This window comes from Chlorocebus sabaeus, chromosome 23 (genome assembly GCF_047675955.1).
Source record: "Chlorocebus sabaeus isolate Y175 chromosome 23, mChlSab1.0.hap1, whole genome shotgun sequence".
NCBI classification, from domain to species: Eukaryota; Metazoa; Chordata; class Mammalia; order Primates; family Cercopithecidae; genus Chlorocebus; species Chlorocebus sabaeus.
This window is the reverse complement of record NC_132926.1, coordinates 53858813-53886292: the sequence shown is the minus strand read 5'-3', so window position 1 is coordinate 53886292 and position 27480 is coordinate 53858813. Positions and strand designations below refer to the sequence as shown.

The following is a 27480-nucleotide window of genomic DNA, read 5'->3' as shown; positions in this document are numbered from 1 at the left end:
ATACTTTGTAAATTTTGAATTTCCCACCGTCTCGCCCATTCTCCAGTTTTGCAATATGTAAAAATGCTCAGGTCAGTGTTTAATTCCAAATTAAACATCTGGCTTTGTAATTTATTTAAAAGTTCAACTTAAACGTGGGGCCGTAAGTAAAAGTTATTGCCCACTTGAGGTTAAAGAAGTTATTCTTGCTATTGAAATTTCAGACGTTATGACTACCAAAGCCAGTATCGTCGTTTCTGGAAAAAATTGCTAAAGTCACGTTACCCATAAGCAGAGCACCCAGCAGTGTTTTTGTCTCTTTGAGAATTAGAGCGTCATAGCACAGCTGTGGTTTCCCAAGTAATGGATATCCATGTTACTTTAAAGACCTTATAAAAGTCACATATTTGTGCTATATATGATATGATAATGTTTACCAAACCAAAAATTAGGAAAGCCTGAAAGAGTAATTTTTTCAATCTTGTACTTTATTGTAAAATTATATTAGTATAAAATTAAATCAGTTATTTACACATTTTACACATGTACTGTATGAAAATAACAGAATTTTATACCACCTGGGACATGATTAGTATATATGTACTTCCTTTTCCCACACATGACACCGTTTTTCATGAGTGTTCAGTTTTATTGAGAGGTTAAGAGTGGAGAAGGGGGAATGGTAGTTTTCATAGATTGCTGTTTCCTTCCATTCCCATTGCTACTTGAATTTCCCTCCTGTATATTGTCATCTTCTTTCTGTACTTTTTCTTATTTTCCTGTAGCAGTCACACACTCAACATTATGTTTGGACCATTTATAAAACTTGTGTTTGTGTTCAGCATGTTTTCTATGTCAAGATTGTAGTGTTAAGGTGGAAGAGACAGGAATGAATGAACTAGAATGAAAGCCTATAGTGTTTTGGAATTTACAGTGCTTTTTGGTTTGTGGGAAGGCATGCACATCTTTAACTCATTTCAGAAATACGGCATGATCTCACTTTTACTATCTTCCCCCCACCCCCCCCCCCAGATATTTCTTTAAAGATCTCTTTGTTCATTAAACAAGGAATTATTGAGCAGCTACTTGGCATGTGGCATTGTTTAAGGCACTGGGGAATCAGGCAAAACAAGACAAATTCTTTCCCTCATGGAAGTTATATTCTAGGGGAATCGAATCAAGATACAGAAACAAGATTCTTGATTTTAATTTTTAATGTTTAAAATTGCAGGCTCAGATTGTTCTTTTGGTGATCCTACTTCTTGCTATTGGTGACTTTGTCATAGGAACATTTATCCCACTGGAGAGCAAGAAGCCAAAAGGGTTTTTTGGTTATAAATGTAAGTAAAAAAGTTTCCATATTTTTTAAGGGCACCTGTTTATAGAATTTTATTATCAATTAAATTTTGTACATTTTAGATATTTTGTAACAGAATTGACTATGGTTTGGTGATTCATCCTAATTTACAATTTAGTTTTGTCCCCTTTATGTATGCTGTACAGTTGGAGTAAAAATTACTTCTATTTACATCTTTTCTTTTTCATTATTAGCAACAAAAGGCAATAGAATATAGAGCAATCAGTGCTACTAAGAAAAGGAGCTTTTATTCTCTTCTAGTTTTGGGAATTTGTAACTGAATTTCTAACTTTTGTTCTAATATGACTTTCATTCTTTTAGCATATTTAAGCACAATAGTTTAGAAGCGCCTAAGATTGTGAAAGCAACTAGAAATATTAGTTTCTTGGTATCATTGCATTTTTCAAGACTGCAGGCCATTTGATTTTCAGGAGATCTCTCCAGTTGGGTTTGTCTTATTTGTTTTTGTAGATAGATTCGGGTTATTCATTTTTGTCAGGAACATAAGTGAACCATGTCTCCTTCTTAGTGCACCACATTTGGAGGGTGCATGATGCAGTTTTTTCCATTACTTAGTGGTGTTAGTTTTGATGACTTAGTCAAGGTTATACCTGCACAGTTTCTCTATTGTGAGGTTGCTGTTTTTTTCTTTGCGGTTAATAAGTGATCTGTGGAAGAATACTCTGAGACTGTTCATAGCCCTGTCAAACTTCTACCAAATGGCTTCATCTTTAACCCCTCTCACATCTGGCTTTTGTTGGTCAAAATAAGTCAGATGGTGCTAGATCTACTATGAATTTTTTGTCCTCTGCTTCATTTCTCTTAGTCATTCCTTCTCCTTCTTGAAACACGTCTATTTTATTCGATGTCAGATACCCTAGGTGCCTAACTCGCTAGTCACTATGACTATTACTCCTGTTACCCCCTTTAAATGCAGAATTGTACAACTATTATAGTGCTGACCTTCTAACTATATACTCTTCCTTGGGTGGTGTGTATTCTCATGGCTCAAAATGCTATTAAGATGACTGACATGTTTCTATTCCTGAATCTCTCCTTTGAAGTTGAAACATAAATATATATCCAACTGATTATTTGAAGTCTCTCCTGCTTATTTCTTCTCAAGCTTTTCTATCTAAGTAACTGAAACCAGGATCTTAGTGTTTCCCGTCCTACCTGCTCCTATTAATTTTAATCCTTTTCTAATCAGTGCATTTATTTTCCCATCTCTAGATTGAATCTCTGCAGCAACCTCCTAATCAGCCTCCCTGTTTCAGATGTTGAATCTTTCAGTCCATTGTCCACACATTAATAGTATATGTCATTTGTGTGTATGACCCTACTTTGATTTTCCATTTTATTTAGGATAAATTTAACTTTTATAAAATATTCATACTCTGTCCCTCAGTGGTCACTCCATTCTCATTTAATTCTTCCCCTTACTGTAAGAGTTTTATCTTCTTTTATTTCCTCAAAAGAGTTAAACCTTTTTCTACTTTGGGGTCTTCATACATGTTGTTTCTCTTTTCTGGTGTACTCTTTTTCCCTGATCATCACATGACTGATTCTTGCTCAGTAAACTCTTAGCTTAAGTATTGTTTCCTTCCTTATATTTGCTTAGCCTTTTGTAACCACATTGAATTAGACTCTCTCTCTCGTTTGTTATTCAACTCCCTGTTTTCATCAGAATATTTATTGCTGTTTATAATTACCTGTTTCTTATTTTGTCATTTGCTATTGAGACTCTTAAATTCCATGAAGGCAGGAACAATGTCTAACTTGTTTATATTGCATCTCTAGGTTCTTCGAGATGCTAGAAAGCTCTAGTACAGGACCTGACACATGGTAGCTACTCAAGTATTGAATGGATAGATGGATACATTACAGTTAATCGTTTATCTTAGAGTCGTAGATTAAAACAATAGGTCTAGTTGAAGCTTTTATTGTTGTTGAAATCAAAAGGAACTTTATTTAGGGTACCTTAGCTAATTGTCTGACAGCCTCAAAAATCAATAGGTCACTGGATAGTAGAGAAAGCTGTGGACCAAAATCTATACAGATAGTAATGTAAGTTGGAAGCTATCAAAAAATTGATTCTATATTATTAAGATGTTGCTTTTGTTTTCCTTTTTTTTTTTTTCCCTTGAGATGGGGTCTCACTCTGTCACCCAGGCTGGAGTGCAATGGCATGATCATGGGTACCTGCAGTGTCGACTGTCCAGGCTTAAATGATTCTCCCACCCCAGCCTCCCAAGTAGCTGGGACCACAGGCATGTGCCACCACTCCTGGCTAATTTTTTAATTATTTATAGAGACAAGGTCTTCCTATGTTGCCGAGGCTGGTCTCGAACTGCTGGGCTCAAGAAATCTGCCTGCCTTGGCCTCCCCATGTACTGAAATTACAGGTGTGAGGCACCACACCATGCCCCCTTTTGTTTTTCTACCTCCTTTCTTGTTTCTTTTACCTCAGAGATTTAGGGGATTATCCACATTTTGATTTGCATTTGGGCTAGTCGTAACAATTCAGTTGGAGGCTCTTGAAACGTAATTGGTGAGGTATACAAAAACGGGTCATGAATCAGATCAGATGATCATTTTGGTTGTAAACCATTGTCTCATACAAGAAAAGAACACCAAATGTTTGAACTAGGAAATACACAAAAATTTACCAGGTACTTTAACTGAAGAAAAGTTAGGGGTCATATATACCTATTACTCTTGAACTCTATTATTGTAGTCTAATTTGCTTTCCATTAATTGTCAAAAATATTTTGTTTTCTACAGCTGAAATATTTAATGAGAACTTTGGGCCAGATTTTCGAGAGGAAGAGACTTTCTTTTCTGTATTTGCCATCTTTTTTCCTGCTGCAACTGGTATTCTGGCTGGAGCAAATATCTCAGGTGATCTTGCAGTAAGTATTGTAAAGTGCTATATCAATTATATATTTTAAAAGTGGAATATGTATATTTATTTTTACAGATAGACTTTAAAAAATCTTCTTGTCTTCTAGGATCCTCAATCAGCCATACCCAAAGGAACACTCCTAGCCATTTTAATTACTACATTGGTTTACGTAGGAATTGCAGTATCTGTAGGTAAATAGTTTTACATTTCTTTATGTGTTACAGAAATTTCATGATGTACATACTATGAATACTTTTATGACATTTGCTAACTTATAAATTCAGAAATAATAAAAACATGAAATTGCTTATTATAATTCAAAAACAGTTTTTAGAAAACTAATAATGACTTTTATAGACATTATCTAAACCACCAAATGCTTCATGGCATTTCCAGTGTTTTTATTAATTATGGTAAATTAGAAAATTATATGAAATTGCATCTATAAACTCATTCCACTGAGATATATTTATCGAAAACAATTCATATGTAGAAGCAAATGAATTTTACTGCTACAAATTTCTGAACTTTTTAAAAGATGGTTTGTTTTTTTTTTATAGTATATGAAGATTCTTTCAAGGCTATTAAGCAATGCTTGGCAATTTTTTACTATAAAAACACTGGTTTCGAAGAATAGGACATACTAGGTTTTACTTAGGAAAAGTTTTACTAAATTCTTACTAGATTGTATGAAAATGATTTCAAAACCATGTTGTTACTTCATGGGATCATAGTATTTTAGAACTTGAAAGGACTTAAGTGGTCAACCAGTCTCTAAACCTTTTCTTACAGATGAGAAAATAGAAGCTCAGATATTTCACTACCAAAGATAGTGGCATTTGTTTTAGAGATTTGTTTTCATGGCAAAGAAGGTTTTTTTGTTGTTTGTTTTAAATAAAGTCTTTAAGGCTATTTTCTATGAATTACTATTAGTTTACATATGTTTTGCATTTGTCAGGCTTTATAGTTAAATTCCTTAAGCATAATGCAAAAGTAAATCTTAGTTTAATACTAATGTGAAGAATCATAAACTCCAAGCCCATAGGCTACACAATATGAGGTTTCTATTGGATTTGGTAAGAAAATTTCATTTTTGCTATATATGCACTGATATGCTGGGAAGTAATAGCAGATTTATATTTATAAACTCTACTTCTGGTTGCTTAAATGTAATTTGGAAATGTCACTACATGACAGAAATACTAATAATATCAAGGTGGGCTGAATTGCCTTTTGTTTTTGTTTTTTGTTTTTTGTTTTTTGAGATGGAGTCTTACTCTCTGGCCCAGGCTGGAGTGCAGTGGCTTGATCTTGGCTCACTGCAACCTCCGCCTCCTGGGTTCCAGCAAGTCTCGTGCCTCAGCCTCCTGAGTAGCTGGGATTACAGGCACCTGCCACCACACCTGGCTAATTTTTGTGTTTTTAGTAGAGATGGGGTTTCGCCATGTTGGCCAGGCTGGTCTCAAACTCCTGACATCAGGTGATCTACCCGCCTTAACCTCCCAAAGCGCTGGGATTACAGGCGTGAGCCACCACGCCCAGCCTGAATTGGCATTTACAAAGGAATTTGAATTTCATTTATCCTTAGAATTCATAGACAAATCTCTGAAATTTATTTTGAAAAAACAGATGAATATATATGCTTAGCAAAATATATGGGTTCCCCTAAAAGTTCCTAGCATGCTTCTATACATTATTTAAAGTAAATTTAGTCTTAAAAGTGACATAATTGATTATGTTTTAGCTTGTAAAATAGTTTGTTACAGCAAATGAACATTTTCTATTTTTATTTTACCCTCTAACATTGTTAGCCCTCATATGCATTTCGTTCTGTCTACATTAGCCCTTGGAACAATAGGAGTAACCCCTTGATGCTGATGTTCAGTAGCTAGGCCAGTAAAGGCAGCCTCCTCTACACCAGTGCTTGTTAAGCTCAAAGCAGTGGAACCTTTTTTCCCCAAAAAATTTCAGGCATAGACTATCAAAATACAAAGCACATGAAAATACAGTTACTTTAGGGCTGGGGGGATTTGCAAGGCTCTGTACTCCCCTCATTTGCCAGTTGTTTCAGAGGTACCTTTATGGAAACATGGTTTTTCAAGGACTGTTCTGGATGGTAGATGAAAAAATTGAAAAACAAGGAACTGTATAGTCTGCCTAGTCATTAAAATATCCTCCCTTCTCATACTTAGTTCTGTTTATTCAATTTTTGCTGTCATGCATGTAATTTTTACCTCAATATATGATGAAATAATACTGAAAAAGTGCTTCAGAAAGTAAAAATCTTCAAAGTATAAGGAACGGTAATTACCATTAGTTGTGCATTACACGTTACTCCAAATAATAAAGTTTGCTTCAAGGTCACTTTTTAAATATTTTATTACGGAAGTTTTCAATTTTATGGAAGAGTAGGGAGCATTTTCAAATTAGCTTAATAATTATTACGCAGCTTCAAAACAGTTAGCAAAAATATTAGTACATGCTTAATCTTGTTTCATCTATTTCCAAGTCACTCTGCTCTATGGGTTATTTGTAAGCAAATCTTAGATATCATGTGTTTTCTTCTTTTCAGGGTAATCATATTTGAGACAGAGATTTAAATATAATTATAATTCATTAATATTCAAATTATTTTCCCTCACAGAAGACTGGTATTACCTGAAGTCTGATTTTTAGCCACGTTCAAGTATAAAATATTTGGAGTATAGGAAAACATCACTGCCGTTTGGAACTCTTTCAGTACAGTGTTTTCATATTTACTTAAGGACGTCTTTACCAAATAGGCTAGGAAATAGTTTGCTAATATACCATTTTCCACAACTCTGTTTACATGATTTTTAAGTGTTTATGTGTAAATACTATTCTTTATAAAAGATTCAGTTTCACCAAATATTGGAGACCATGATGCTTTACAAATTCTGTTCCAGGTAAAGTCTTAACTGTAAATGCAATGTATGCTATTATAATCGAGTAGATATATAGTCAATACTTTGGTTTCTTTATAAATATATATATATAATTTTGAAATGAATGTAGATATTAAGTATTCTTGTTGTCACTTGTGTCTTGTTGTCACAACTTTAGGTTCTTGTGTTGTTCGAGATGCCACTGGAAATGTTAATGACACTATTGTCACAGAGTTAACAAACTGTACTTCTGCAGCCTGCAAATTAAACTTTGATTTTTCATCTTGTGAAAGCAATCCTTGTTCCTATGGCCTAATGAACAACTTCCAGGTGAGCATTGGCTTTGTAATATACAGACGTTCTGTATTTATCTAGGGGTGAGACTACTGTCAAATCTGACCATTCACAATATAGCCATAGCATAGAAGGGAAGACAGTTGTAATTTTATTTTTCTTAATTTTTAATTTTTTCTTGAGATAGAGTTCTGCTGTGTCCCCCAGGCTGTAGCACAGTGGTGCTATCTTGGCTTGCTACAACCTCCGCCTCCTAGGTTCAAACGATTCTCTCATCTCAATCTCCCGTGTAGCTGGGACTGCAGGCACCCGCCACCACGCCCGGCTAATTTTTGTATTTTTAGTAAGGATGGGGTTTTACCATGTTGGCTAGGCTGGTCTTGAACTCCTGATGTCAAGTGATCCACCTGCCTGGGCCTCCCAAAGTGCTGAGATGGCAGGTGTGAGCCACTGCGCCTGGCCAGTTGCTCTTTATATTCCCCTAAAACTGTAGATATCTAATTGGGCAAACTAAAATATGAATGGATAAAATCTGAGGATGTTCAAGAGCAAAGAACCCCTGGAAGTTAATGTTTTCATAACAGCATGTAACATATATATATGAGTGTGTATGTATTTATATATGTAGTATATAAATATACTGCTTTAGAAAGCATGGAATCATCTTGCACATGGTCATATTTGTATGGGTCTGTTTTTGGATTCTTGATGCTGTTCTGTTGATCTTTGTGTCTGTCCTTGCGTCAGTACCACACATTCTTAATTACTGTAGTTAAATGGTAAGTTTTGAGGTCAGGTAGATTAATTCCTCCCATTTTAGCCTTTCTAAAATGTTTTAGCTATTTTAGTTCGTTGGTCTTTCCATATAAAAATTTAAAATAACCTTGTGTGTGTGTGTTTTAATTAATTTATTTACTTTTTAATTTTTTTATCACTTCAGTAGTTTTTGGGTTACATATGGTTTCTGGTTAGATGGATGAATTGTGTTGTGATGGAGTCTGAGATTTTGGCATACCTATCACCCAAGTACCTTACATTTATTTTTAAAAAGTCTTGTTGGGATTTTCATAGGAATTTACGTTAAACTGGTATATCAATTTGGAGATAATTGACTATGTTGAGTGTTCAATTCATAAACATCATCTCTCCATTTATTTGTGTTGTCTTTGATTTTTTTTAGTTAGCATTTTGTCGTTTTCAGCATACACGTCCTATATGTATTTTGTTAAATTTACAACTAAGTATTTTTATTTTGCGCAATTTAAACCCATACCAATTGAGTTCAGTTTTCTGATTAGTATAGTCTTCATAATTGCTTTATATATAAATGGCCTTTATAAAAGTATTGATCGGTGTCAATAGTAGTGTTACTTTATTAGATACAGCTCATATAAAGTCATTCAGCATGAAATCACCATTTAACATTTGACAACAGAATTTAACTCTGAATGGATACTTGAAAGCTAGTGAATTTCTAAAACATGCAAACTGGACAGGTTGGTAGTACTTCTCAAGTATTTGGAGGCTATCAGTTCTGCTGTTTATTGTTACCTCTATTAAGGTACTGAAAATGAAATGAAATTTTAGTCTGCCAGATTTATGCATTTTTAGAAACAGAAAAGATTATATAAGGGGAAAATAAATTACTAAAATTAATTTGGAGGATAATTTTGAGTTGTTTAAGTCCTAGGATGGCAGAAAGAACACAAAGGTGTAGATTCAGGAGATTAAATCAAAATATTCTATTGTAAATTCATAGAGTACATGGTTCTGCTGATTTCCAAAGAAAAATAAAAATTTTGCTTTGTAATTTTTTTCAGTATTGTATAAACAGAATAATTTGGATTTTAATGTATTTAAAATGCTGTGTTTTATGTACAATCTGTAAATTTTACAATACAATTTTAACTCAAATTTGTAAAGGCATTGTTTTTATTTTTTATTATGTAGTTTGAAGCAATTGCTTGTACTTTCAGTGGTTACAAATATTGAACTCAATTATGTGGTAGAAGTTTGTGTTTTCTAGTCATGAGACTAGGCAGAATTGTAGGAATGAAAGAAAGTATTCATATCCAGCTAATGATTCAGGCCAGTTCTGACATTGATATTGTGTATGGAAGGCACAAATGTTGGTCTTTGCCCAGTGACTGAAAATACCAGTCAGATTTCTGTGTGGCCTTAAGATAGAAAAGTTTGTTGTCTTTATCAAGTCTAGTATGGACTCATTCAAGCAAAGAGTAATTTGGTATAAGTAAAGCTGCTTTTCTAATTTAAAGTAAGTAAACTTTTCAAAAATACTTTGTAAAGCGATACAACATGAGGGAAAATCTTGTGAAAATATAAATACCTTGGCATTTGGATAATGAAGGACGATGGATAGGACATAACTGAGGAGTGTGTAAGTTGGAGTCTCCATCATAAGATCTGTACAAGTCATACTTTATAATCACCTTTTCATACTTCAGGAAATAAAGTTATTTGGGTTATCTTGTTGCTCTTAAATTTTAAATTGTATATATAGTCTTACATTGCTTGCTATATTTCTACATTATAATGTCCTCTGAAACCTTTGACTCACTGTTGGGTAATAAACAAAATGCGAGCTTTAGTCTAAATCAGTCAGAGCCTTTCATACCTCTTCTTAAGCCTCATTGCCTTCTGTTCCCACTGGACTCCAGCCACTGAGTGTATTTGTACACGCACACATACATACCCTACTCTCTTCCTTTACTCATTGCTTCACTCTGCTTGGAATTCTCCTGTGGTTTATTTTTCCATGTCCAAATCCGCCTGACTTCAAGGCGACTTAGTTCCATGAAGATTTTCTTGAATCCCAAATCATCTTCAACACACACCCCCACACAGACTTTTACCATTCATTTTACTTGCTATCTTTTAGCTTTTATTAGACTTTTGTCTTTTTTCCCCCTTTAGAGACAACACGGTCATTTTTTCATCTGTTTCCACTGTATATCGTTGACACTAATATTATTTACATTCAATATTATTATCCTTGCTGCTATTTTACCATTACATGTTGAGAAGTGCAGAGGTTATTGGATAACTGTTCAACTATTTACTAGAAAACAGGAAACCTATTATAGCAGGCCCCAAAACATAGTATTTCCAGATGAAAAGTCTGGATCATAATTTACTTCAATTTATAACTGATGGAAGAAGGGAAAATGTATTGTTTCCTCAACATGGAAGAAAAAAGGTTATAGTAATGCTGGTGGTGTCAGTTTTGCCTTACTCCTACAATGCAGAATGTATCATATACTCTTTCTCTACTTTCGTCCACTTATCTCTTTCTTTGTACTTAATTTAACTTTGAGATCATTACGACAGATGTAGAATTTTGTGTGATCTAATGAGGCTGTATAGCAGAAATTGGGTTTATTCATTTTAATCTTGACTCATCTGTCCTTCACAGTCTCCTTCCCTAAAGATAAGGTTGTCAGTTCTAAGTAATCCAGCATTACCATGAAAAATAGTGACTATGAAAAATGCACAGCATATATATAACTACCAAATTGTTGTTACAGGGCTGAGTAGAAAATAATCTTTTCAGATTTTCTCCCCACTCTTAGAAGTCTGTGCTACCGTCTTTAAAACACTTAAGAGATGTATTCTTCATATTTAACCTTAAATCTAATGGACGATCTAGGGAAAGATGTTTAGTCAACAGAGTGGTTTATGTGTACATGAAATCAGGCTTATGCATTGTGGACAGGGATTGTACCTGTTGCTAACTTTCCATTTGGTTTAAACAATTAAATTTTACAGTCAAGTGTGTGACAGAAACAGCTTAAAACCTGATTTCCTTACCTCTTTGGTCTCAGTTGACATGTTCTTAGTCAATATAAATGAAAGATAAAATCTCTACCAATGAAGCAAATAATCTGAGTGATGATCACCATTCACTGCTGGGAAATTTATAATACCATTCACAGCTGCTCAAGTTGACAATAGTTGAATCCACCACACAACTCCTCCACTTTAATTTTGTGTTTTGACAAGTTTCACAGATTCAGAAGTACACAGTGAATACCTGTGTACTTATCCTTCAGTTATATTTACTAGTTTATATTGTACCCTATTTGCTTTGTATGTGTATATGTATAGTCTTTTTCTCCTCAAATAAGTTATAGACATCATGACATGACAATCATTTTGAAGTATTTAACGCATTTTGTGTAAGCACAATATGGTTATCCTACTTAAGAAGTTAAACATTGATGAAATACTGTTATTTAAATATATATCCTATGTTCATATTTCTCCACTTGTCCCAGTAATGTCCTTTATAGTATTTTTTCTAAGTCCATGATTCATCTAGGATCACGCATAGTATTTAGTTATCATGTCATTTTAAAATCATTTAGTCTAGGGGAGTTTCTAGCCCACATTAATCTTCATGACATTGACATTTTCAGCATTTGAACCGGGTTGTTTTGAATTGTGCCCCTCAGTTTGAATTTACCTGATTCATGAGCTTGGTGATCAGTCCTTTGTTGGTGTTTTTTGTTTGTTTGTTTGTTTTGTTTTGTTTTGAAGTTTTCTAAGAGGAAATATTTGAACATGTACACAGAGAAAGCAATATAATACACCTAATACCTATAATACCCAGCTTTATCAGTTATCAATGCATGGTTAATTTTGTTTCCTGTGTAACTCCTCCTATCCCAGATTATTTAGAGCAAAACTCTAGACTTTAGATCATATCTTCAGCTGGAAATATTTCCACATTTAGCTCTAAAAGATAAAGGCTTAGAAAAAAATAGTCTAACCACAATACTATCTTAAGAAACAGCCTTCCTAATAGAAGTACATGATGGCACTTATGCAATACTCTTGCCAAAACTTTTACCTCATTTTGATTAACTGTCTAGATAGAACTAGTTGACTAGAATTATAGAAATGAGAAGAGGTTAAGCAATACAATGATGATGAAGTCCAAAAAATCCAGAGCATGAGATCTCCATGAGAGAAATGATAGAAAAATAATAAAAGGAAAAGTTAACCTGTTGATTGAAAAAGACTGAAGAGACACAAACCAAATATAATATGTAACCTTTTTTTTTTTTTTTTTTTTTTTTTGGATCCTGATTTGAACCGACTATTTTTGAAAGATAAGAAAGGGTGATTTCGGGAATTTGAATGCTGACTTGCCTTTTTGTGGTACTGTTAAGCAATTATTAAGTTTTTAAGCTGTAACAGTGGCATTATAGTTAAGTTTTCAAAAATCCTTACCTGTTAGAGATATGTACTGAAATATTTGTGTGTTAAAGGATATCTGGGACTTGTTTCAAAATATTGTGAGGAATGGCCCTAAGTTGATCATTGTTGAAATTAGGTGATGGATGTTAGCAGTTCATTAATCTCTTCTCTCTGCCATTGTGTGTGTTTAACATTTTATGAATGAAAAGGTTTTCTTAAGGTAAGGGCTAGTGGTAAATTTGTTTTAGATATTTGTAATGCACATAGCATTGTTGTTGTTATTACTATAAAATTATCCCCAGTGTTAACCTCCTTCAAAATGTGACCATATAATATTGTGTTATTTTCTGAATTGTGAGATTTATTTTTCTATTTTTGTCACTTTTATTTAAGGTAATGAGTATGGTGTCAGGATTTACACCATTAATTTCTGCAGGTATCTTTTCAGCCACTCTTTCTTCAGCATTAGCATCCCTTGTGAGTGCTCCCAAAATATTTCAGGTAAGTGTTTTTATATTACAGGCTTTATTAAAGGGAGAGTTAAAGTAATGGTTCTTAATTTGGAATTGTTGCTGTTTACAAATTTATTTGCTTCTGTCAACCATATATATACATATATATGATATATATATGCACATAAAGACATACATAATTTTATGTGTATGAATGAACGTGAATATGTTTATATAAACGTTTGTGCATTTGCCTGCTGTCAAGGTATAGTCTGAGTTGTCTTTTTAGAAGTGCTGGATGTTTGCTTTTTTGACATATTTAGCATACATTTTCAAGATGTCTAAGGTGCAGGAATGCAGTCTAAGACTGCAAATAGAAAGTAGCAAAATATCTTTGTTCTAGTCAGTATGATGTCAACATAAATATTTTATTTTACAGATATTTAAGTACCTAACGTGTGCTACACATTGTGTTCATTACTTGAGGGTATAATGACATATAGGATAGACATTATCTCCTTTTAGTGAGCATTAAACAGCTGAATACTGATGGGAAGTACTTTTTATTGCTAAATCAAATAAATGAATGTTGATTCTGCAGTCTTGTTCTTAATGCTGTATTTATAGCTAATGAGTATACCAAAAGTAGAAAATATCATTTAAGACAGTGTTCAGCAATGTTTTAAGAAAGATAGTTAAGTTTTATAGTCAGGATTTTTATCTGCTTTAAGATTTCGGCTTGTTTTTCTTAAAATAGGTCACAACTATATCATATTTATCAAACTTCCAACTTTGTTTTTACTTGTATGCCTGCTTCTCTGATTTCTTCTTCATAAAATTTAATTTCAACATGGGGGTAGGGTAAGGCAGATAGAAATGTTGACCAGCATCCTTCTGATGTTTGAAATGTTTGAATTTCCTTTACATTTTGTAGGTGAAGCAGTATGTGGGACAGGATAAAAGAGATGACCAAGAATTAGAAACTTGAGTCTCAATCCTGGTTAACCTATCAGCAACTATGTATCTAATCAGAACTATCAGCAAATCTATATATCTAATTTTAATATATTTCATTTAAATGTTTTCTTTCATTAGGCTTTATGTAAGGACAACATCTACCCAGCTTTCCAGATGTTTGCTAAAGGTTATGGGAAAAATAATGAACCTCTTCGTGGCTACATCTTAACATTCTTAATTGCACTTGGATTCATCTTAATTGGTTAGTTATATAAATGGTGTGTTATTGTAGATTTTTGGTGCATCTATATTCTAGGCATTGAATTATTAAATTATTAACAATGTTATCTTGGTATACTAAGTCTCTTTGTAATCAAAGAAAGTTTATAAAGTACTGTAAGTAATAGCACTCAGTACATATTTGCTGAAATTACTGCCATTACTAAGTCCTCATTAGAGCTAAAGGGAATTCCTAGGTTCTTTTTCCTAAAACAAATATGATAATGGCATAAGGAAAAGGATTCCAGTGTCCCCTGTGACATCAGTGCCTTTGGTGATCTGTTGTTTTTGGCACTCTGCCTCTGATCACAAGTGAGCTCTGTTGGGTCTTCCACTGCTAAAGACGACATTGGACTTTTTAAGGTTTAAAGAATTTTGTCTAACCTCTGAGACTAGTTGACATTAAAAGACTGATGTGCCACCAAGTGTTGTGGGACTATGTGGAAACTAACTCCCATCTGAGGCCATTAGATGTGTATTTGGTGTAGCCACTTTTGGAGAACAAGTGGGCAATATCTCGTAAACTTTTCTGTAATCAGCAGTTTTCCTTCTAGGTGTGTGCCCTGTAGAAACTTGTATATATACTTAAAGAGCCATATACAATAATGTTTCTAGTATTATTCATTATAGTGAAAAATGAAAGCAACCTAGATCAATAGAAGAAAAATATGCAGCAGTTAAAGGAATAAACTTGGTTTTCATATATCAATGTGGATGAATTTCAAAAATAAATGTAAAAGATTAAATTTCAGAATGATACATATGGTATGCTATTTACATAACTTTTAAAACACCCAGAACAGTACTATATGATGCATGTAGACTATATATGTCATAAAACTATGTATGACTGGACAGAATATACCAAGTTTGGAGAAGTGTGAGATAAAGTATAAAGGGGATTCAATAGTTTGCATAGGACTGGATTTCTGAAAAGTTAAGTATATGAGGCATATATGGCAAAATCTAAATGTTTGTGAAATCTGGATGGTAGTTTTGGGGTGTTGTGTTGTTAACTACAGATTTGAAATACTTCATAATTTTAAAAAGTTAAATGTCTAATACGTCAATAAATCTCGCACGTGTTTGTTTTGCAGCTGAACTGAATGTTATTGCTCCAATTATCTCAAACTTCTTCCTTGCATCATATGCATTGATCAATTTTTCAGTATTCCATGCATCTCTTGCAAAATCTCCAGGTAATTTTACGTTTTTAAAAAAGTTTGTAAATATTATTTTTGATTTCAAAGAAAATAAAACTTTTGCCACATTTTAAAAGATCTTATGTATGGGATTAGTTCATTAATGCCATGTCTGCCTTTATAGTTAATTCAAATTAAGTCTTCAAAGATCTCTTTATCAGTAAGTTTACTGATAATATTGTTTGTCTTCAAAGTGTTTGGTAGCATTAATCTCTAATTCTGATAACACTGTGAAAAATTGTTACTTTTTAGAAAACTAGTTTTTCAATCTTTAGCTGATTTCTATTTTAGTTCTAAGAACATCATTATGATGTAGGTTACCTGTAAGAAAATGGTTTTAGCATAGTGAATTCTGTAAAATTCTGACATAAGGGGTCTCTATCAACTGTAAATGTATGAGACTTTTCTTATAAACTGTGACTACCATTGCAAATCAGGAAAGGAACTGAAGGAACAAAAGCATTGTTCCTTTTAGAGATTTGAAAGTCTGAGAACAGGGAAGATAAAGTATGAGAACTTTGGACACAAACATTCTAGCATCAGGTTTTTACTTTAAATATATAAATTTTATTGAAATGATCTTTTAAAATAATTTTGCCTGTGGAACTATTTACCAATGAAAATTTAAAAACATGGTCTTCAACATTTTTTAAAGTGGGCTTCCTTCATAAATACTTCACTAAATGGGAAGGTATGTGTTTCTGTAGTCAGCTCTTAGTTCTAGCAAGTTGATTATGTTTTTAATGATTTTTATGAACATTTTGTTTGAAATGTTTTATATATTCATTAGACTATGGATATGAGTCATCCTAGAACCAGAAAATAAAGCCTAGTTACTACTAAGGATTCAATTTGAAACCTTTCTTTTTAAAACCTTCTGTAGTTTTTAACATTCACCTAAGGTAGGTTGATTTACTCTTTTAGTGAAGAGTTTATTGAATACAGAACTAGTAGGATACAGTAACGTGGAAATAGATATTACCTTTTCATAGTCATCAAGAATTGTCAAATTCAATTGTGATCAATAATGGTCTTTGACTTCACTTTTCAGTATTAGACTTATACTTAATGCTTAAAGTCCTCTCAGTGTGGCAGCCCTAAAGAATATTATTTTTTGAATACATATGTACCATTATGTAAAGCAGATAAAGTATTTGCGTGACTTTTATTTGTTATTGTTAGGATGGCGTCCTGCATTCAAATACTACAACATGTGGATATCACTTCTTGGAGCAATTCTTTGTTGCATAGTGATGTTTGTCATTAACTGGTGGGCTGCACTGCTAACATATGTGATAGTCCTTGGGCTGTATATTTATGTTACTTACAAAAAACCAGGTTAGTAGCCTTTTTTGTTTGTATCCCAAGGTAGAAAACATCTAGAAGTTCTTTGTTATTTTTCATTTTAAGCATCATCTTTTGTATATTTGAAAGCTACTTTGTATAAAACCTAAAATACTTTATTTCCAAACTCTTAAAAGTTTTATTTTTTTCAAATACATGTAGTTTTAATAAAACAGTTACTTTGAGATTTTTTATTCTTACGGTTTCCATTCTTACTCATAAATTAAATTGATCCTATTTGTAGAAAAATAATAAATGCATATAATTAACATTTTGCTGCACTCACTATATTTTAAAATTATTTTTTGAAAGGATCCAGTTACAGTACTGTAGTAGCTATATAGCCTAATAAGCTAGGCTATTTATATATATAACCTACTGTGGTCTTAGAACTGTATTGAACAACACCGAGTTAACAAAATATTGGAAGACATAGTGTCTTTCCCACTAGGATACTGTGTAGCAGGGGAAATTGGACAAACTTGTTTTAACTGGGCAATGATTAGTGATTTCCTAGTATGTCATATTGATAACAGCTAAATGTATCTCCATGTAAGATAATGATGCTAGAGTATGTTAGGATTGGTCCCAGTATTGAGCATTATAACCTGTGACACAAGAAAGACCTGATGAGAAAGTCTTCATTTGGGCTTAATAGAATAGATTAGGAGAGATTACAAGAGTAGTTTCAATAAGAATACATTTTTTAATCCAGATATGAAATGATGAGCTTTTAGATTAAAGTGGTAGCTACAGAAATGAAATAAACCATTTTAGAAGAAATTATTTCTCTAACGTACCTATTAAGTCTATAAATTAACAAATGTCTAAAATCATTTGAAGTCCAAGTTGTTTATTCAATCAGAAATAAAATTTTCCTGTTCAAATAACTCAGACAGTTAAGTACTATAAACAAGTATTTCTTAACAATTAGAAATTTGCTCATTTCCCTTTAGACCTTTGGCTATACAAACAATAATTTTAACATATTTATTTGTGAAACTCTTTTAGAGTTGTATGCACAACGTGTCTGCAGCCCTATCTGTCTTTTCTAAATTATACTTTTTCTTTAAATGAATTATAGTTCAGATTATCAGTCTTAATATCTTGCTGTACATGTGAACTATTGAAAGTACAGTAGTGTATTTCAGCAATTGACTTTTTAAACGTGAAAGCATGTTTAATTCTCTGTGCCTCAGATTCGCTATTGATTGGTTGTTATTACTGATGTTAATGTTGCATGAACATTATCTTTCCACAGATGTGAATTGGGGATCCTCTACACAAGCCCTGACTTACCTGAATGCACTGCAGCATTCAATTCGTCTTTCTGGAGTGGAAGACCATGTGAAAAACTTTAGGTATGTGATAAAGAAGGAAACATGGAAGCATTTTCTTTTTGCTGGCCAGTCAGTTTTTATTTTTCAGTGACATTTTCATGTGCATTTCACATTTTTAATTGGACTTGGGCAGTTTAATTATTCAAGAACAAAATTGTACAAAGAGAAAAATTAACATCTACCTTAAAAAATGTTATAAGGGTTTTGGAGTTTTCTCACTTGAAGACTTTTAAATGATGTGTATCATAAAGTCAGAGTTTTATTTTCTCCGTGGCCATTAAAGCTATGTAACTGTATGAGATTCATAAAGATTTTTTGACATGCCTTATTTTGTACATTACCAACACACTAAAATTGTTAGTTGTGTCTTATCAGTGATTAGCTGGAAGCAACTAATGGTGACAAAGAATCAGTGCTTACACTAAAAAGCATTTATTACTGTTTTTCTCAATAAATGACTTTAAGAATATATTGCCTTTTTGGATGGGCACGGTGGTGGCTCATGCCTGTAATCCCAGCACTTTGGGAGGCTGAGGCTGGGGGATCACTTGAGGTCAAGAGTTCGAGACTAGCCTGGCCAACATGGTGAAACCCTGTCTCTACTAAAAATACAAAAATTAGCCAGGCATGGTGGCGCATGCCTGTAGTCCCAGCTACTTGGGAGGCTGAGGCAGGAGAATGGCTTGAACCCAGGAGGTGGAAGTTGCAGTGAACCAAGATCATGCCACTGCACTCCAGCCTGGGCGACAGAGTGAGACTCTGTCTCAAAAAAAACAAAAACAAAAAAAGAATATATTATCTTTCTAATAGTTTATTAACCCTCAGTATAAACTTTCTTTAGTCATGAGTAATCCCTCCTTATTGGCTTCTGCATGATAAACACAAATCTTTCCTATGTTTAAAGAAATGCTGAAACATAGATAAGTGTCAAAAGAGAATTGCTCTACCCAGTCTCCCTCCCAGTCAAAGTAATTGTTTATTTTTTTGTTACTTTTTCGAATTCCCCTCTTCCTTTTTGCTAGAATAAAAAGTTCTCAGAGACCACACGCAGGTCTTCAGCTTTAGTGTAGACAGAAATGGAGAAGAAGGAATGAGAGCCCTGGGAGGAAAACTTTTCACTTCAGCATATTTTGGATAGTGATGTCAAAGATAACAGAAAATAGAAATTCTTTTTATGTAAAAAGTTGTATCCTAGAACTGAGAGTGTGACCAAGAGTCTATGTTTATTTGCCATTAATTTAAAAAACAAACAAAAAACCTGTTGCTTTGGCTCATTGTAGTAAAAGCAACATTAAAAAAAACATATTTTTGGGCATGGTGGCTCATGCCTGCAGTCCCATCACTTGGGGAGCCTGAGGCAAAAGGATCACTTGAGCTTAGGAGTTGGAGACCAGCAGTTTCAGACCAGGCTAGGCAACATAGTGAGATCTTGTCTTTACCAAAAATTTAAAAAATAGCCAAGTATGATGGTGCATACCTGTGGTCGGGAGACTGAGGCTGGAGGATCGCTTGAGTCTAGAAGTGTCTAGGCTATAGTAAGCCATGATTGCACCACTACATGCTAGCATGGGCAATAGCGAGACCCTGTCTAAAAAAAAAAAAAAAAATTAGCCCAATTTGGCTTTTTAATTTTTACGAGAATTATACATGAATATTCTGTAAAGAGGAAAAGCTAGTCCGCAAAGTTTGTCATGAAAATCAGTAGTTGCCTGCTCCTCATATCCCTCTTTGTCTCACAACTACAGGTAACCGTATTATTTACTTCATAAATATCATGCTTGTGTTGCTGCAGAGTAGTCCTGTTACCCACAGGGGTTGTGTTCCGGGACCCTCAGTGGATAGCTGGAACTGCAGAGAGTACTCAACTTCATTGTCATGGATCAGAACACCTTTTTGTGGTGGTGGTTCATGTCTCCTATCCACGAAGTTAGTGCCTTTTCCATCTTAACTAAGCCCTTATTGCACATTACAGCTGCAACTCTTACAGTTTGAAGTACAGAAGCAAAACTAGCATGAATTTCTTTTTCCTTGCTTATAATTTCACAGTTACAAGATTCATTTTCTTACTGTAGATTTTAATAACCTCTACATATGATTTTTTTTCTTTCCTTACTAAGAACTTTCACCTTTTCACTTAAAGGAAGCATTTTACAGTTTTTCTTGGCATATTCAAATTGCCAGCATCACTACTCTTGTGCTTTGAGGGCATCATGAAGTAAAATAAGAGTTGCCTGAATGCAGGCACTGCGATATGCAACAGTTGATCTGATAACCAGGACAGATATTGGGCAGATAGTATCTGTAGCACGGAGACGCTGGATGAAGGGAGAATTTATGTCCCAGGCCAGATGGAGCCAGATGTTGAGAAATTTCACCACACTACTCAGAATGATGTATAATTTAAAACTTATGAATTGTGTATTTATGGAATGTTCTATATTCTGAAACAATAGAAAACAAAGCTGCAGATAAGGGGGGACTACTGTACTTTTTGATTTTTAATTTTGGGTATTATCGACTGATGTCTTTGATCTATATATGTCTACCACATGCATGCATCCTTACCTTTATACCTTTTATATCATGATGTTGATTATATCATATTTGATATTTCTATTTTTAAGACTTTTAAACCTGCTGTAACAGCTGAGCCATGTAGTAAATTACTGTTTTTTTCTTCGCTACATAGCTTTTTTGTTTCCCCAAAAGTAATAATTTTTCTTCTTAACTATATTCGTTACCGTCTTAACCTTCACCAAACTTGCCGAAAGATTTTTGTTGTGTTCACCTTGTAGTTTCTTACTGTTTACTGTTTCTTTAATTTGGGTTTTGGGATTTAGCCTTGTCTGAAATGAAGTATCTCTAATACTTGGCCAGGGAAGTTCGGCATTGGTGAGTGGAGCTTGTCAGTTGAAGTCCTTAATGTAGATTAATGTGGCTTTGCTGGAAAGAAAAGCTTTCTTTTTGTTCTGATTAGATTTTCCAGAAAAGATTCTTTTAATCTTCTGCTTGTAGGTAGAGTGTTCCGGGAGCCAAGTGGAGAAAGGAGCTTAAAGGTTTCAGGGTTCAGTATATACATGTTCTTTAAACTCTCCTATTAAAAGTAGCTTACTTCTGCCCCCAGCTGTTGCTGGTGACTCCCAGACCAGGGGCTCTCTCCAGCAAATAAGCCCCAGCTTAGTAGGGTTGGGAAGGGACAGGGACAGTGACCTATCACAGTGATGGAAATGATTTAGATCCATTTAGTTACTTCTTGTGTAAACTTTTACTTTCTTTAACACACTGTTCTGCCATGTCCAGAGGGACCTACTGTTCCTAACTCCTAGGCATTTTGGTGATTTTTAGATGTAAAATCAGGTAGTTTCATAGCTTTCTCGTGTGCTTTTCAGATTTCGTTTTTTCCTGATTTGTCAAATCCTTTACTTTTCTTCCAGTTGCTTTCTAGCTTTCAATATTTCAATGCACATGTGCTCTAGATATTTTTGTGGTTTGTGACTTTAAAAAAATCTCTATGTCATGGAGAGCTTTGAGAAAGGAGATAAAATCAAGGCAGATGTGCACTCTGCTGCTGTTACTCAAAGTCATCCCTAATAAACTTTGTGCTGTACCATTTTTGGTATGATAAAACTGTACCAAATTATATCTTTGTGGTTTATTATTTAGTAGAGGTGGGGGCTACAAGTTAATTTCTCACGATAACGGATTCTATTAGTTAGGGTATGGGTTAAACTACTGTAACAAAAAGACTGAAAAATACAGTGGCTCAAACGAGAGACATTGGTGTCACATGGTAGTCCAGAAGTAGACAGATGGTTCATGGCAGGTAAGCAGATTTGCTGTGGTCACTCAGGACCCACATTCCTTATCAGTCTGTCATTCCCTAGTTGTTTTTGTTCGTGTGGTCAGAGTCATCACCGCATCCATAGTCTAGCTTTCTGGAAAGAGGGAAGAATGTATGGAGGCAGCACAGCTTCCTTTTTTAAAGGACATGCCCTGGAAATAGGAACATACTTACGGGCTATAAGTTAGTGATTGGGCCACATGTAGCTCCTAGGAAGACTAGGAAATATGCTGTCTGGCTAAGGAGTTATGTAACTTGCTGAAGCTCAGAAAGCCTGGGGCATGATTTCATGTTTGATTGCCTCAAAGCAACTCTCCCAGACAGAATTGCTTTACCAGCTCATTTGCTAAAATCCTAAGTAAGATGGTATTTTTTGGAAAGTCATTATTTAGGTTTGCATGCTCATTTTAAGGACTCCTCTAAAAGTTAATGTTTAAGTCAGAAATTGTAGTCTGCACTTCACTTTCTGTTATAGTTTATTTTGATTATATAAATACTTGTCTTAAAGAATTTTTGCCAACCTGTTTGGACCTACCAAATGGAGACCTGTATATTTTTTTCATTAAATATCAGTGATTTCCATTTCTAGTCAGTGAAAATCAAGAGTTACAAATATATGAAAGGCATGCCACTGTCTCACATTTGCAAAGGCAATTGAATTCAGTTTTGGCTTTCATCATTGATAGCTAGAATTAAAATTTCTAGTTCAAGTAGAAATCTTTTTTTCACCATAGGTGATTTTACTCACGTGACAACAGTGATTAATGTTAAGCTAGATTGGAGAGGGCTGATACCACGAAGTAGTAGTAGTTATGAAGTGATGAAGCTGAGAAGGAAAGTGACCTGTTTTGTACATGAAGGTAAAGCTGTGCTCGCAGGAAGTTTTGCAAACTCTGTGAAAGAATTATTAAGAGTATTTATTACCTTCAGAAAATGAAAAATTGTTATGTATTTTTTTAACGAGCATGATAATTTCTTTCTGTAATACCTACCAGAATCTTGGTGTATAATATTACCTGTTATTTTAGAGGGACATTTGGCATGATGTTTGTTCCAAGACTTTGTTTCTGCATTTCTCATGTACCAAGAAGTCCGGGTTAAAAATATTATTTTTGAGAATCCTGTGGCCTGCTTCTTAAGGACAGTTGAATACAGAAAGCTTCTTAGAGAAACAACTTAAAATCATGTTCTTGTTGCCAGAAACACAAATTTATCTAATTTTGTTTGTCTTTTCATCTTAAATTAGGCCACAGTGTCTTGTTATGACAGGTGCTCCAAACTCACGTCCAGCTTTACTTCATCTTGTTCATGATTTCACAAAAAATGTTGGTTTGATGATCTGTGGCCATGTACATATGGTAAGTATCAATTTTGTTTTCTTTTTCAAGTTTTTTAAAGTTTTATTTTAGGTTCAGGGATACATGTGCAGGTTTGTTATATAGCTAAACACAGGGGTTTGGTATACAGATTGTTTTGTCACCCAGGTAATAAGCATAGCACCTACAGGTGCTATGCTTATTTTTTGATCCTCACCCTCCTCCCACCCAGTAGCCCCCAGTGTCTATTTTTCCCTCCTTTGTATCTTTATGTACTTAATGTTTAACTCTCACTTATAAGAGTGAGCATGGGGTATTTTGTTTTGTGTTCCTGTGTTAATTTACTTAGGATTATAGCTTCTAGCTGCAGCCATGTTTCTGGAAAGGAAGTGGTCTCATTCCTTTTTATGACTGTATAATATTCCATGGTATATATGTACCACATTTTCTTTATCCAGTCTACCATTGATGGGCATTTAGGGTGATTCCATGTCTTTGCTATTGTGAATGGTGCTGTGATGAACATGTACATGAATGTGTCTTTATGGTAAAACAATTTATGTTCCTTTGGAGATATGCCCAATAATGGGATTGCTGAGTCAAATGATAGTTCTCCTTTGAGCTCTTTGAGAAAGCCAAACTTTTCCACAGTGGCTGAAGTATAATTTACATTCCCAGCAACAGTGTGTAAGTGTTTTCTTTTCTCTGCAACCTCACCAGCATCTGTGTTTTTTTTTTTTTTTTTTTTTTGACTTAATAATTGCCATTCTGACAGGTGTGAAATAATTTTTTTATACTAAAATATTTTTATGCTATATATAATTTGTAATTTATAGGGCTTTCTAGATTGGAAATAATTTGACAAGCAAACCGGTTTTTTTTTTTCAGGTAGTTGTTTTTTTCAAAATATTTTTGCCCCTAAATGGTCTCGAAGTAGCATTTTGGAACAGATATTGAATTTTGAGCGCTCATTGTTTTTCTTATTCATTATGAGTAGATTTTAACAAACTGTGTTGTCCTTATAGAGTGGTTTGGCTTTTTGATACTTATGGAGTTAAAATTCACTGTTATTTTTCTCATTAATGTGTCTGAAACTGGGCCCCTTCCTTATACCTTATACAAAAATTAAGATGGATTAAGGACTTAAACGTAAGACCTAAAACCATAAAAACCCTAGAAGAAAACCTAGTCAGTACCATTCAGGACAAAGGCATGGGCAAAGGCTTCATGACTAAAACACCAAAAGCAATGGCAACAGAAGCCAAAATTGATAAATGGGATCTTATTAAAGTAAAGAGCTTCTGCACAGCAAAAGAAACTATCATCAGAGTGAACAGGCAGCCTACAGAATGGGAGAAAATTTTTGTAATCTACCAAACTGACAAAGGGCTAATATCCAGAATCTACAAGGAACTTAAACAAATTTACAAGAAAAAAACCAACCCGTCAAAAAGTGGGCAAAGGATCTGAACAGACACTTTTCAAAAGAAGACATTTATATGGCCAACAAACATATGAAAAAAATCTCATCAGAGAGAAATGCAAATCAAAACCACAATGGGATACCATCTCACGCCAGTTAGAATGGTGGTCATTAAAAAGTCAGGAAACAACAGATGCTGGAGAAGATGTGGAGAAATAGGAACACTTTCACACTGTTAGTGGGAGTTCAAAATTAGTTTAATCATTGTGGAAGACAGCATGGCGATTCCTCGAGGATCTAGAACCAGAAATACCGTTTGAGCCAGCAATCCCATTACTGAGTATATACCCAAAGGATTACAAATCATTCTACTATTAAGACACATGCACACGTATGTTTACTGCGGCATTGTTGACAACAGCAAAGACTTAGAACCAACCCAAATGCCCATTAGTGATAAACTGGATAAAGAAAATGTAGCACATATACACCATGGAATACTGTGCAGCCATAAAAAAGGATGAGTTCATGTCCTTTGCCAGGGACATGGATGAAGCTGGAAACCATCATTTTCAGCAAACTAACCCAAGAACAGAAAACCAAACACTGCATGTTCTCACTCATAAATGGGAGTTGAACAATGAGAACACATGGACACAGGGAGGGGAACATCACACAGCAGGACCTGTCGGGAGGTGGGGGTGCTCGGGGAGGGGTAGCATTAGGGGAAATACCTAATGTAGATGACAGGTTGATGGGTGCAGCAAACCACCATGGCATGTATATACCTATGTAACAAACTTGCACATTCTGCACATGTATTGCAGAACTTTGTGTGTGTGTGTGTGTGTGTGTGTGTGTGTGTTTTATAAAGTCCCAAGAACACTTGGGAACATTTACTTAACAGAAAAAAAATGGGGGTTGGAACAAATAGGCAAATTGTGATAAATATCTCCAGGGGGAAGTAGTATCTCTGGTATGTAAGAAGAGCAAAATGAATGCTGAATTTCTAAGGTCAAACACTTAGTTGCCAATTATTTTTTGTTTTAGCCAGAAGAGAACTATTAAAAATGATGAACCTTTTTTAATCCGAAAGTAGCTTTTAGTTTTTTGGCATTGTGGTTATTAAGAACAGACTGGATGATGGCTTACCTGTGCTGCATAAGAAACAGGGGTATTTGTTGGTTTAGCTTCTCTCCCAAGTTCTGTTCTTCATCTTGCTTTGGTTCTAGAAGTGTGTGTTGTATACCTCATGTCTCATCTCCCCAACTGGTTGTTCTGCTTATACAGTGGCAAAGTCAAGGGGCGTGTGTGCATATGTGTGTGTGTGTGTGTGTGTGTGTGTGTGTGTGTGTGTCTAGGGTGGTGGAAGGATTCTTGGAGACACTGACCCCACTTGGGACTTGTGGAGTTTTCTAGTTTGTCTCTGAGCTGATCAGCTAAATCAAGCCTTGAGCATAAGATGTTTACAAATGAGACAATTTCCCTACTACAAAAGGTAAATTATATTTTTACTTATTTACATTTAGGGTGTGTTGTCTTAAGCTTATTTTTAGATTTTTGTTTTATATATTTGTGTATAAAACATTTTGTGTATTGCTTGCAAGGATCAAAATAGAGTTATGAGTTAACAAAGCTCATTTAGTTTCTCCTGTTATTTCATCCTTTAACAGAATTTTGAAGAAAAATGCATTAATATTGTATAGCTTACTTTGATTTTCAGTGATATTCTCAAGTTAGAATTAATAACAGACATTTGGGAGCAACGAAAATCAAACTAGGGAAACTTTCTGTAGAAAAACAGAAGGTGGTTATTTTACTCTGTATAATCTCTTCATTTTCAATAGCTTCTAACCTCTTTCATTTACTTAGAATGGAAACAATTTATTTTTAAGTCTGTGTTTCTTTTCTTCTTTCTACTGGCATCCTTGTGCCTTAGCTATTCCATCAACTCTACTTTTTTGTAATCTTATGTATTAAAAAGACTACATGAAAATAAAGTGCTATTATTATACTTCTTCCGCCCCTACATTTATTCACCTGTTTCAAGCCAGTATAACAGGATGAGTGGTTTATGTAAATGTGAAGTAGATTACTTTTTAATTAAATATATTATTAATATTTTTATTCAAAGGGTCCTCGAAGACAAGCCATGAAAGAGATGTCCATCGATCAAGCCAAATATCAGCGATGGCTTATTAAGAACAAAATGAAGGCATTTTACGCTCCAGTACATGCAGATGACTTGAGAGAAGGTGCACAGTATTTGATGCAGGTAACTTTGTTAATGCTTTTCAAATGCCTATATTTTAGATTTGTATAAGCTTTTTAAAACTTTTTAATTCTAGATTTCATAGATTTCGTTCTTCATACTAATACAAATGATAAATCTTTTTTGTGTGTCTTTGTTAAACTACTTTGGGTCACCTGGCTAGTTCAATCAGTAGAGCATGAGACACTGAAAGTAAACTACTAGCATTTGTGTAATTCAGAATTAAAGGGACCATAGAAATATTGTGTTGTTCTGTGTTAACTGTGTAATTGTGGATCTACTTTGTTAAAGTAGAGGTGGGAGACTCAGAGTATTGTCTTCTGATCCCTTTTTGTTGTGTGTTTCTTAGAACTTGATAAGCACAGGGTTAAGAATAGCCGAGGCAATCCAGGA

General features: G+C 34.2%; 1 protein-coding gene across 2 annotated transcripts in view; it reads left to right on the top strand.

The window, feature by feature from the left end:
- The window catches only part of SLC12A2 (solute carrier family 12 member 2), a 104240-nt gene that overhangs the window by 49348 nt on the left and 27412 nt on the right, over positions 1 to 27480 (top strand). For both annotated transcript variants that reach the window (XM_008014305.3, XM_008014304.3), the window contains exons 7-17: positions 1211 to 1319; positions 4121 to 4248; positions 4348 to 4432; positions 7326 to 7477; positions 13055 to 13162; positions 14209 to 14332; positions 15447 to 15548; positions 16734 to 16889; positions 18157 to 18256; positions 23323 to 23434; positions 26950 to 27090. In XM_008014305.3, the coding sequence (XP_008012496.3) occupies positions 1211 to 1319; positions 4121 to 4248; positions 4348 to 4432; positions 7326 to 7477; positions 13055 to 13162; positions 14209 to 14332; positions 15447 to 15548; positions 16734 to 16889; positions 18157 to 18256; positions 23323 to 23434; positions 26950 to 27090 (1317 nt within the window). The remainder of the gene's footprint in view (positions 1 to 1210; positions 1320 to 4120; positions 4249 to 4347; positions 4433 to 7325; positions 7478 to 13054; positions 13163 to 14208; positions 14333 to 15446; positions 15549 to 16733; positions 16890 to 18156; positions 18257 to 23322; positions 23435 to 26949; positions 27091 to 27480) is intronic.